The sequence below is a fragment of the Bufo gargarizans genome, chromosome 2, assembly GCF_014858855.1.
Source record: "Bufo gargarizans isolate SCDJY-AF-19 chromosome 2, ASM1485885v1, whole genome shotgun sequence".
NCBI lineage: Eukaryota > Metazoa > Chordata > Amphibia > Anura > Bufonidae > Bufo > Bufo gargarizans.
In genome coordinates, this window is record NC_058081.1 from 141,865,609 (window position 1) to 141,878,692 (window position 13,084).

The 13,084-nt window shown below is 46.2% G+C and overlaps 1 protein-coding gene across 2 annotated transcripts in view; it reads left to right on the forward strand.

Moving 5' to 3' along the window:
* Positions 1 to 13,084, forward strand: part of ZNF609 (zinc finger protein 609) — a 74,865-nt gene that overhangs the window by 12,306 nt on the left and 49,475 nt on the right. For both annotated transcript variants that reach the window (XM_044279535.1, XM_044279536.1), the window contains exon 2: positions 2,453 to 3,354. In XM_044279535.1, the coding sequence (XP_044135470.1) occupies positions 2,623 to 3,354 (732 nt within the window). In that variant the 5' untranslated portion in view covers positions 2,453 to 2,622. The remainder of the gene's footprint in view (positions 1 to 2,452; positions 3,355 to 13,084) is intronic.

Below are 13,084 nucleotides of genomic sequence, written 5' to 3' on the forward strand. Positions count from 1 at the left end.
TGATTGGCAGGGGTCCTCGGTGTTGGATCCTCTGGATAGGTCACCAGTATATTATTGGGGGGGGGGGGTCTGAGACCTGGGACCCCGCTGATCAGCTGTTTGCGAAGGCATCTGCGCTCCTGTAGGCCGAGTGATGACACATTCAGTAACATGGCCTAGGAGCAGCTCAGCCCCATTGAATTGAATGGGGCTGAGCGCGATACCGAGCACATCTGCTTTACAATGTACAGCACTTTGCTTGTAAGCTGCAAGAAGACTGCTGATTGGCAGGGGTCCACAGTATTGGACCCTCACCGATCAGATACTGATGACCTATCCTGAGGATAAGTTAAGAGTAAGGCCTCGTTCACACTTCAGTGTTTAGTCAGTGATTTCCATCAGTGATTTGTGAGCCAAAACCAGGTACAACTCTAAACACAGAACAGGAGCAGATCTTTCCCTTCTACCTCATGTCTGTGGAGGCTCCACTTCTGGTTTTGGCTCACAAATCACTGATGGAAATCACTGACCAAACACTGAAGTGTGAATGAGGCCTAAGGCCTCTTTCACACTAGCGTGACAGATTAGGTCCAGGTGCGTTCAGTGCAACCCGCACCATTTTGCAAGCAAATTCAGTCCGTTTTGTCTGCGATTGTGTTCAGTTGTTCAGTTTTTTCCGCGCGGGTGCAATGCGTTTTGATGCATTTTTCACGCGCGTGATAAAAAACTGAAGGTTTACAAACATCTCTTAGCAACCATCAGTGAAAAACGCATTGTATCAGCACTTGCTTGCAGATGCGATGCGTTTTTCACTGAAGACCCATTCACTTCTATGGGGCCAGGGTTGCTTGAAAAACGCAGAATATAGAACCTGCTGCGTTTTTCACGCAACGCAGGAATGATGCGTGAAAAAAAGCTCATGTACACAGACCCATTAAAATGAATGGGTCAGGATTCGGTGCGGGTGCTGTGTGTTCACGTCACGCATTGCACCCGGATGGAAAACTCGCTCGTGTGAAAGAGGCCTAAAAAACAGATCCTGGAAAACCCCTTTAAAGGTATGTTGCCACACTGGATCGGTTTGCTGTGGCCTTCCAAAGTGTAGAGTGACCTGTGGTGTGGATTTCTAGATCTGCAGCAAGTCAATTTATGCTGTGGATTTCCACTGCAGATTTCATCCTTTGCAGTACACAGGGTAAAATCTTCAGCAAATCCACGTGTACGGCCTCATGCACATGACCGTTGTTCTGGTCCGCATCTGAGCCCCAGTTTTTGCGGCTCGGGTGCGGACCCATTCACTTCAATGGGGCCGCAAAAGATGCGGACAGCACTCCATGGGCTGTCCGCATCCGTTGATCTGTTCCATGGCCCCGCCAAAAAAAAATAGCATGTCCTTCTCTTGTCCGTTTTGCGGATAAGCATAGGCATTTCTACAATGGGCCACCTGTTCCGATCCGCAAATTGCGGAAGGCACACGTGTGGCTTCCGTGTTTTGCGGATCCTCAATTTGCATCCTGCAAAAAACGGAACGGTTGTGTGCATAAGGCCTTACTCATACTTTATTCTTCACAGATTTTTATTTTTTTTCTCTACAATTTAATCTTACCTAGTACCTTTAACAATGGCCTTTGGTCCTGCCACCCTATAAAAGTCACACAAAGCTTATGAGAAGTGCAATAATTCTTGAGATTTTATTATACAAATTCTTGGTGGAGCCCTTGAAAGGACTATTTAAAGGGTTTGTTCCAGAAAAGTAAAAACCTCAGACAACCCTTACAATTAAAACAACAACAAAATGTTATCCTCGCCCATTTCTGCAGCACTGGTCCGGTATGCCCGCCGTTCTTGTTTTACAAACAGCAGCGGGGATGTGCCTGGAATACGGCACGGCAGCTACAGCCAATCACTGTCCTCATGTCTAGATCTGAGGACAGTGATTGGCTGCCACAGTGACTTGCCGATTACAGGCTTCCCTGCTGCTGTTTGTAAACCAAGAACGGTGGGCATACCGGACCAGTGCTGCAGAAATGGGTGAGCATAACAGGATTTTATTTTTTTTTATATTTTTTTTCCCTCAAGATATTTAATTTCGGAAAAACTTATTTTAAATGTTATTTCTCTCATTTTAGGATGCTATGTGATTTACATAGCTGACTTGGTTATACCCTCTAGTAGGCACACTAAATGATCTAGGGAATGTAATGTAATGCCAGTAATTGTCAATTAGTAATGTGTAGTTTATTGGAGCTCTTGTAATATAGTTTGTGACCAACAGATGGTGATGTGATCGTAACGTGTTTTTACACCTGTGCACATGACCCTGGTATCTTATAAAGTGATGACAGATCAGGTGCCTGTATATTTATGCAAATGTTCTCTTGTGATATTGCTATCATAACTTTATATTGTACTTTCTGTATAAATAGGTTTTATGTATAGTGACTTTCAGTGACTGTTGTTCTTTGCTTTGCAGTTACAATGCCATCTCTTCAAAGAGCCAGTGTACTTCTGTAAGCTCAGACCCCGGTTTTCTGTTCCTGTACTTGGTGTAAGTGTATCGGTTCCAGGCTGGAGTGGAAAGAGGCTGGCAAGGTACCCCGACCTGGAAAAAACTAAGGCCTCGGGAGGGTGCGCACACTTAAGATGTCCTTGAGCAGTGGCGCACCAGGAGGGAAAGGTCTGGACACAAATCCTGTGGAGACCTACGACAGTGGTGATGAATGGGATATCGGAGTGGGCAATCTGATTATTGACTTGGATGCAGATTTAGAGAAGGACCAGCAGAAGCTTGAAATGTCGGGATCTAAAGAGGTGGGCCTGCCAGCCCCCAATGCTGTGGCCACGCTCCCTGATAACATTAAGTTTGTGACGCCTGTACCTAGTGGTCAAAGCAAAGAGTCAAAATCCAAATCAAAGAGGAGCAAAAGTAGCAAGGACGGAGGCAGAAGTAGTCAGGCCTCCTCTGGACTTTTCCCACCTGGAGAAGCAAGTAAAAAGGAAGCGTCAGGACGTTCTGCAGATAATGGGGGTAACTCAGGAGTTCCCACTTCTGCAACAACTCCTTCCAAGGGAGGAGAGAAGTCTGGTAAGGCAGCCCGCAGCTCGTCTAGTTCTAAAAAGGAAAGCGGAAAGGCTAAAAAGGACAAGAGTGAGGTGCCTGGGGGAAGTGGGGACAAAGAACCCATTGGAGTTCTACAACCGCCTCCTGGAGTTGGTGGTCGCGGAAACTCTGTTCAAGACTCTATGGGAACTGCAGTGGACCAGATGGGTGGGGGAATGGCGGCGGACAGTGGGAATGCTTTGAATGTTATCAAATCAGAAATTGAGGATCCTGAGCTGGATAATCGAGGATTGAAAAAGGTCAAGGCTGAAATGGTGAGTGTGTGCAAGTTCAGTATCTTACATATTGAATTTTCTGCTGTAAGTTGTGTACAAAATTCAAGCAAGGGCGCAGAGATCCCTAATTCTGCTTCACATGATAAGATTGTTCTTAATTTGTCTTGTCATTGGCTAAAACACTGCACATGACAAGTTACTTGGGCGCTTCTCTGCCTCTCTAAGCGTAATTTGTGTGTCTGTAATCTCCCTTAGGCCTCTTTCAGATGAGCCCGTGTGTAAACGTGATTTCCCATTATGGACACTGCTCGTTTCGCAGGAGCGCACTGCATTATAATGATTTATAATGTTGTGTGTCTCTGCATGACCTTACTTCTACAGAATTATGATGACAGCTTTATGTCAGTATAAGGCCTCATGCACACGGCCGTGAGCGGTCCGTGGTATCCCGGCCTGGCGTCATTGGTTGCTATGACACCATGCGCTTCATGCCGCCTCTGTACTACAGTAATACACTTGTATAGATCATACGATTGTATTACTGTAGTGCAGCGACGTCATGGCAACAAATGACGCCGTGCGCTCCTGCACTCAGAAGAAATCCAGTCCATTATCACACGGTACGTGGAACACGGACCGTGTGCATGGGGTTTAATTCTGTAGCTGCAGTAATACGCGTGCATTTTCTAGCTGCAAGGCACACTACCGCAGAGTGTGAACACAGCCTTGGAGAAGTTTGTAAAGTGAAAATCCTTGGCATCTTATTTAATGGGGGGAAAAGGTGATACCGGGTTCTTTTTGGCAATATTGGGGTATTCCCATCTCAGACATTTATGGCATATCATGGGAATATAGTAGTTCCACTTGGTTTCTCAAAGGGGTCCTAAACATTTGGTGAAACCATGACCATGTAGCAACGCTTCTCCTGCACCATGGGGCTTCTTTTGCCCGAATTTTCCTTATGGTCCATTCACACATTCGTAAGTGTTTTCCGGATCCGCAAAACACTCACATCGGCAATGTGCGAACCGCAATTTGCAGACCGCCCATCTCCGACACTATAATAGAAAATGCCTTCTCTGGTCCGCAATTGCGGACAAGAATAGGACATGATCTATTTTTTTCGGGAACAGAATCGCGGATCCCAGAAATGCGGATGCGGTCCACATTCGTTCCAGCCAAGTGAATAGGTCCGCATCCGTTCTGCAAATTGCGGAACAGATGCGGATCCAAATTACGGACGTGTGAATGGACCCTTATAGTTTCCTTGGATTCCTACTCTGCTTGCTGGAAAAGCTGAGCAGGTGAGGCCTGATGGTGCAGAGCACTCTGAGAAGCTCTGCTGCATGGTCATGGTTTCAACAAAGATGTAGGTCCACTGTAATCTTTTACTGAGATGTTTTTGTATGTTCCTTTTTTCTAAGGTAATATTTTATTGTATAAATGTTTTTGTATTATTAGACAAGTGATGACTTCTAAACACATTTTGGGGTAATTTACTGAGAGCTGGTGGAGTTTCTGGGATAAATGAAATTGCTGGGTCATGGAAAGCCATGCCCTTCTACCAAGCCCCTGCCATGTTCTGGGAAAATAGCAAAACAAGACCAAAAGTCATACATTTAGTGACTTGTACATCAGCTTTCTGGCATTAAATCCACTGATATGTCCTCCATTATATTTTAAATTTACTCGGGTGAGATAATTACCAGTCGTCTCTTCTGTTTTGAACCTATATGTAAATTATATTAAAGGAGTGGCCGGCCTCAGGTGGTGGTATTGCTTACCTGGTCCTTGCCACTGGGTTTGGTCTCTGTCGCTCCCATGTCGACTTTTCCTCTCCTTTCATTGATGAAAACAACATTAGGCCTCTTTCACACTTGCGTTGTCCAGATCCGTCGTGTACTCCATTTGCCGGAATTACACGCCGGATCCGGAAAAACACGTAAGAACGCATCATTTTTTCTTTCTGGATGCGTCTTTCCGGCTTTTTTTGTAAGATACTGATCCGGATATCCTGAAGCCAACATCAACGTTTTTTTTTTTCTGCATCCGTCGTACGGATCCGTTATGGGGCCGAATCCGTCGTAACAGTGTACTGTCGTGTACTGATGAGCGGATCCGGTATGTAAATTATTTCGCGTGTGCTGTCTAGTGGAAGTTTTCACGCCAGCCAAGTTCTTCCACCTTCCTGCAACAACTGAAGATGTTAGGACGGATCCGGAATAATACATTTCAATGGGCTATTATTCCGGATCCGTCGATGCGGCAAGTGTTCAGGATTTTTGACCGGAGCAAAAAGCGCAGCATGCTGCGGTATTTTTTCCGGCCAAAAAACGTTCCGGTCCTGAACTGAAGACATCCTGATGCATCCTGAATGGATTTCTCTCCATTCAGAATGCATGGGGATAATCCTGATCAGGATCTTTCTAGCATAGAGCCCCGACGACGGAACTCTATGCCGGAAAAGAAAAGCGCAAGTGTGAAAGAGCCCTTAGTTGACAGGGAAAGAGGTGACCGCAGCAGCCACTCACAGGCTGTAGCGGTGATCTGTTCCTCACAGTGTCAAGTGACCAGTTGTGGCCTGTGATTGGCTGCAGGGAGAGGAACAGCCGGCCCAGGAGCGACAGACTCTAAATCCAGCGGTGGGGATGAGATGAGTATGATCTCTACTCTGGGAGGTCTGTATTAATCTTGGATAATCCCTTTAATTCTAGTGGTTCAGTTTCTCATCTATGATTAGGCCATGGTGAAATGTGGCTTATATGTTGTGGTTTCTGCAGGGTATTGTACAATATATGTGAATGAGAGTTTCTAAAATGAACCTATCCCCAGCGACCTCTCTATCAAGCTGCTTCCAGACACATAGCTGTGGGTCACCTGATTAAAACACTGGGGCACATTTAGGCTAAAATTACTAACTGGCTGTGCGACTAAACATTGTTGTTTTACGCCATGTCCACCAGTTGGTCATGGCTGGGGCCATGCTGGAGCCAGGACTCTAGCCCATGCAAATGTACTTTTATGCCTGGAAATAGGTGAAAAAGGGATCAAAGGCTCCATTCCCAAGTTATACTTTGTGTGCAAATTAGACCTTTGGCGTGATGAGGGCGTCGCCAGTTCTCTTCTTGCACCCAAGCTGCGCTATTTTCTGTGGCCAGCCCCTCCCTGGCTGCTTTGATTGGCAGAGATAGGCAGTGGTAAAGCAGCCAGGGTGTGGAGCTTTATGAAACAAGAGCAATGTTGAAGCCCTCATTGCACCAGAGGATGGATTTGCATATTGAAAAATGTATCGTAACTCGGGAACAGAGCCGCGGATCAACAAAACAAAGACAGCGTTCTAATCAGGTGAACCACAGCTATGTGTCTATGGAAACAGCTGGATAGGGAGGTCGCTGGTGAGAGATTCCCTTTAAGGCCTTGCTGTCAATTTTCATGCACACAGCATGCGTGTTGTGATGAGGATTTTCCACATCGGCAAATCTACGCTCTAATCTGCGTTTAATTAATTGCAGCTTCCATCCCGAGACCCTCCCCCTTGTTAATGTACAGAGGATATGCTTTCCTTCTGCCTGTAGTTGATCACCACGCCTGCACATCGAGATCAAATGTGAATCTGCAGTCTTTCCTTTCATCTCTGTGGTGTGACCTATATAACAGTGGCTTTTCTGGCAGGAGGAGGGAGATGTCTGTCAGTTCCTTTACCTAGGGGCTCGCTGGCCTTCCAATCCCACCCATCTGTAATATCAGGATTTAGCATTTCAGCAGGACTGTGGATGGTAAATAGTTAATACCCATCAAGGCGCTGTGGATATTTATTGAAGCACTTGGTCATTTGAATATTTGGAACCTTTTCAGTGATAGTTTTCTATTAATTTCAGTGGAACTAGTTTGTATACTGCTGACAATCTGTAAAATCGCTTCTCCGGATTGGGCAGACAGTATGATCGTTGGCCCGGGGGAGCGTGCCGGTGTTCTCAATAGGGAGAAGGAAATGCCCTAATTTGCTGTTGGGGTAGAATAAGGACACCCATTCATATTTGTATGGCGATTTGTAAACCCCCCCCCCCCCCCCACACACACACACATATGGCCACTTGTGCTTTTAAAGGGGTTCTTCGGGAATAAAGTAATGAATGGCTTCAGAGGGGACATGCTGCTTATGGCCACATCACCGCTGAAGCCAGTCATTGGCTGCAGCAGAGGATGTGACCATGGCCATGAAGCAGTGGATGGAAACACTCCAGAGACTAGAACATGGACACAGCGTATGAATCTTCTGTTTATAGAGGCAGGCTGCGGGCACTTGCTAAAAAAAAAAAATGAAAAAAAATGTGAATTCCGGAAGAACCCATTTGAAGCTGCACTTGTCTTATGATTACACAGGATTGACAGGAGATTTGGGGACCATTTGTCCATCATGCTAGATTGGATCCACCCACTAATAAATGTGTGTGACCAGCGTACATTGGGTTACGTTTCCATAATAGAAGAAATTGGACTTTAAAGGGAATCTGTCACTATGATTCTGGACTGTTGTCTCCTGCAATACATGAGTTATACTGCCATCTGGAATTTACCACAGATTGGGGTTTTACACCAGTCTATAATATCCCCTGCACTGTCAGAGGATGAGGCTCACTCCCGACGTATCCTCTGGCATGCCTTGTGCCCAGACTGAAATGTTCAGCAGCTCCGAGCTGCCATCGATTTTACTCTTCTTTTACACCTGAAAACCGGCATAAAAGCGGATAAATTCGCCAGGCCCTTCCCTGCCTTTGTCAGCACTCGGAACTGCGCTGAAGTCCGGACTGCTGTGCTGACATAATGGTGAGGACTCCTGTGCGCATGCACAGCAGTCCTGACAATATATTTTAGCAGAGCACAAATGCCCTAACCTGGTTGGTTTGTATAGTCCCGTCCTCTGTTTCCCATTTCCCCTTGAATCTGAGTGACACCAAAAGAGTCGGACACCCGCTTAGCTTTCATCCCCTATTGAAATATCATGGTTGTGGTTTATAGGGCAGTTGGGAACACTAGTGCTGTGTGAGCATCCATTTGGCTGCCAGCAGTCTGTGTATGGCCTGCATTACCACATGTAATGTGCATCTGCATTTTACATCTCTCCATGTCTATAGGAGAACCCTAGCTCCAGTGCAGATTCTTCATTCCCTATTGTTTTACATTGTCTGGCGCAGTGTTTTATCTTTCCACATGAAAGCCCTGTGGAATCTTGGTGAAAGTAGTCCTCTCAGTATGTTAATAGAAAGGATTGCTTAATTCAGCTTGGTATGAGATGCACTGGATCCTGGAATCTGGCACATTGGCTCACAACTGGACGTCTGCTTTAAGAAAAAACGTATTTGGGCTGCTTCCCTGCTGTTTATTATCCTTAAGGCCTCTCTTACACAAGCGTGACGGATTAGGGCTGGATGCGTTCAGTGAAACTCGCACAATTTTGCAAGCAAGTTCAGTCAGTTTTGTCTGCGATTGCGTTCAGTTGCGTTTTGATGTGTTTTTCACGCACGTGATATAAAAAACTGTTTACAAACAACATCTCTTAGCAACAATCAGTGAAAAACGCATTGCATCTACACTTGCTTCTGGATGTAATCCGTTTTTCACTGAAGCCCCATTCACTTCTAGGGGTCCAGGGCTGCGTGGAAAACTCAGACTATAGAACATGCCGCGTTTTTCACACAACGCAGAACTGATGCATGAAAAAAAAAAAAAAACACAGTCCCATTGAAATGAATGGGTCAGTATTCAGTGCGGGTGCTATACGTTCACGTCACACATTGCACCCGCGCGGAAAACTTGCTCGTGTGAAAGGGGCCTTAGTGCGGCAGCGCTGTGATCTGATAATGCAGCTGCGCTGTCTACAGGGAGTGTGAGCTAGTCTGAAATCCTCCTCATGTTTCATCATTGGTTCAGGCTGCTGCTCTGCCCCTCACCCTTCAGACTGGCAGCTCTGTATAAACACAAGCCCATCGCCAGCTCACCAGGATGTGCCCCCAGAACTGGTGTCTACTGCAGAATTGTTAGATAGTTTACTGAAGCACCAGTGGGAAAACATGATCATTGGGTAACTACCATACATATACACTGAGGCAAATGAGCCTTTATAAGGGAATGTTTGTGTAATACTTTGGCACCAAAAGCACTCTAGAGGACCTAAGTAACGGCCAGTGCATTTATTTTCCTCACTTATATAGCGCTGACATATTCCGCAGCGCTTTAAGGGGTATTTAGACTGCCCAATTATTCAGACAGATTACTAGGAATGACCGTTCCTGTCCATGCAAATGTGCCACTGATGAACAAGTAAAAGGGTGATCATGTCGTTAGTGCAGGCACACCAATCATCGTTCCTGGGCAGCAGGTCGTGCGGTCTAAACAGCGATCTGCTGCCCAGACACAGCTGTATGAGGATGAGTGATCGCAGTAGCGATCCCTTGTCCTCATACTATGGAATTGATTGATCATGTAAATGAAGGAGCAGCCGACTGTCGGGAAGGAAGGCTTCCTTCCTGACAATCGGCTGTAACATCGTGCGGTGTAAACTCACCTTGAGGGCTCATGCACACGACCGTTGTTGTTTTGCGGTCCGCTTTTCATGGATCTGTTCCGTATCTGAGGTTTTTTTTTTCTCTCTGATTTAAGTCCTCTTCCGTCCCGTTACTCCACAAAACATATCTGTATGGTTTCCGTATGAGATCCGTTTTTGCGGATTGGAAACGTAAACAGTAACACATAAGCAATATGGGCTGGGCATAGCATTTCTACGGTATGGATCCGCAAATTACGGATGACATACGGATGTATTCCGTGTGCGTTCTGTATTTTTTGCTTACCCATTGACTTGAATGGGGCCCCAGACCGCGATTTGCAGACAGTAATAGGACATGCAATACTTTTTTGCGGAACGGAAATAAGGAAACTGAATGCACACGGAGTACCTTCCGTTGTTTTTGCAGACCCATTAAAGTGAACGGTTCTGCAAACAGTCCGCAAAAGAAACAAAACGGACACGGAAGAAAAATGTGTTTGTGTGCATGAGCCTTAATATAATCAGCCTTCTTTTTAAAGGGAATATGTCACCACTATCTTGGGCTAGTATGTACAGTAATATATGAGCAGCACTGCAGATATGGAGTACAGATTGCTATTTTTTTATTTATTTTTTCCTACTCTCCCCGATACCCCCACTGTCAGCGTGTAGGTTGACAGCAATTGGCAGAAAAGTTGCCTCTTGCGCACACGTCCGTGGAACACGGACCGTGAGATACCGGCCTGGATTCCTGCTGAGTGCAGGAGCGCACGGCGTCATTGGTTGCTATGCCGCTGTGCGCTTCGCGCCGCCGCTGCTGTACAGTAGTGCACTCATATGATCTATAAGAGTGCATTACTGTACGGCGGCACAAAGCGCACGGCGTCATAGCAACCAATGACGCCTCAGCAGGAATCCAGGCCGATATCTCACGGTCCGTGTTCCACGGACATGTGCAAGAGGCTTAAAGCTGTGATTTAGCTGTCAGAACACAGCCAAGTCACAGGCGTGTTGAAGGTGAGTCGTGTCTCACGTGCGACTTACATTAAAGTTAGTGAAGTGAATGTAGCTGTGTAGCCCTGGCCTTAGGCCCCTTGCAGACGACCGTGTCCGGACACGTTGCATCTGTGATGAGGGAAAATCGTGCGAGTAGGTACGCAAAAGTCAGTTTTGACTGCGATTGCGTTCTGATGTTCAGTTTTTTTTGCGCGGGTGCAATGCGATTTTTCACGCGTGTAATAAAAAACTGACTGTGGTACCCGGACTTCTTCACTGAAGTTTGGGTTTGGTTAGGTGTTGTGTAGATTTTATTATTTTCCCTTATAACATGGTTATAAGGGAAAATAATAGCATTCTTAATACAGAATGCTTAGTAAAATAGCGCTGGAGGGGTTAAAAAAAAATTACTTACCTCATCCACTTGATCACGCAACTGGCATCGTCTTCTTGCTTCTTCTTTCAGGACCTGGCTGGATAAGGACCTTTGGGGTCGTCACCTCGTGGTGAGCGCGATGACGACCCCGAAGGTCCTTATCCAGCCAGGTCCTGCAAGATGAAGAAAGAAGACGAGCCCAGCTGCGAGATCAAGTGGATGAGGTGAGTTACATTTGTATTTTATTAATTTTTTTATTTTTATTTTTTAATCCCACAATGGACATTTTACTTAGCATTCTGAATTAAAGAATGCTGCTATTTTCCATTATAACCATGTTATAATGGAAAATAATAGCGTAAATTGGGTACCGGGTAACTCATCCCTTGTCTCCTTAGCAACCGCGTGTGAAAATCGCATTGCATCCACACTTGCTTTCGGATGCTTGCGATTTTCACGCATCCCCATTCATTTCTATGGGGCCTGCGTGCGTGAAAAACATTGCTTACCTGAAGAGCCCCATTGAAGTGAATGGGTCCGGATTCGGTGCGGGTGCAATGCGTTCACCTCACGCATTGCAACCTTGCGGAATTCTCGCCCGTGTGAAAGGGGCCTTAAACCTGCACTGAAATACATTCAGTACTGCTGTGCATGCGCCCACGAGTAGTGATGAGCGAACTTCTGTTTTAAGTTCGGCGTCTAAAGTTCGGCTTCCGGTTAGCGGAGAATCCCGATATGGATTCCGACTTCCGTTGTGGTCCGTGGTAGCGGAATCAATAATGGCCGATTATTGATTCCGCTACCACGGACCACAACGGAAGTCGGAATCCATATCGGGATTCTCCGCTAACCGGAAGCCGAACTTTAGACGCCGAACTTAAAACAGAAGTTCGCTCATCACTACCCACGAGTCCTCCTTTAGGTTAGCACAGCTCAGCAGTCCGGATTGGATTTCAGCACAGCTCTGAGTGCTGACAGCAGGGGGAATGGAGTAGGAAAAAATAGTGATCTGGACTCCTTATGTGCAGTACTATAATGGCCCAGAAATCTGGGGACAGATTCTCTTTAAGGGTACATGCACAGGGGTGTAGGTTTACTAGCAGAAAATCCACCAAAACTGCACCAAGAACTACATGTGTTACTTGCGGATTTGCAGCATATCTCACCCTTGCTTCCACACAAAAATGACACAAGTAATTGATGTGCTGCGGATATCAATTCCATGTGGCAGATCACTTTCTGCACTGAACACTGCACTTTTTCGGCACCAAAATCTGCAACGTGTGCAGACACTGCATGCAGGGTTTTAGTTGGAGAAAACAAATTCCCACAAGCGGTAAACTGCCAGGCTGGTAGCTGGAAAGGTGTTTGACGCCACCAGCGACTGCCTTTCACATGGCGCATGCTGACCTCCGGCTGGATCCCACTCTCATCTTCTTTCCCTGCAGCATATGTCATACTCATCAGGAAAGGGGTAGGAATGAGAGCGGACAGAGGACGTAGAACTTGTCAGCAGCGGGAGGCAGGGGTCAGAGGCTAGGGTGACGGACAGATGAGGGTTGGCAGCTTCTGCCATGGTCACGTAGTGTGAGACAGTGTGCCCCTCAGGGAGCAAAGCCATGTGTCCAGATAGAACGGGCTCCCAGCAGCTGCCGACGCTGTGCACAGGAGCTTGTATGGTTCTTAGGTGGCTTTTATATTTTGATTTGGCCATGTTGTATTTATTTTACATAATGATTAACGCCACCCATAACAGAACATACACTGCCCGTCCCAAAAAAAGCCTTTAGCTATGATTACGGCACACATTCGCTGTGGCATTGTTTCGATAAGCTTCTGCAATGTCACAA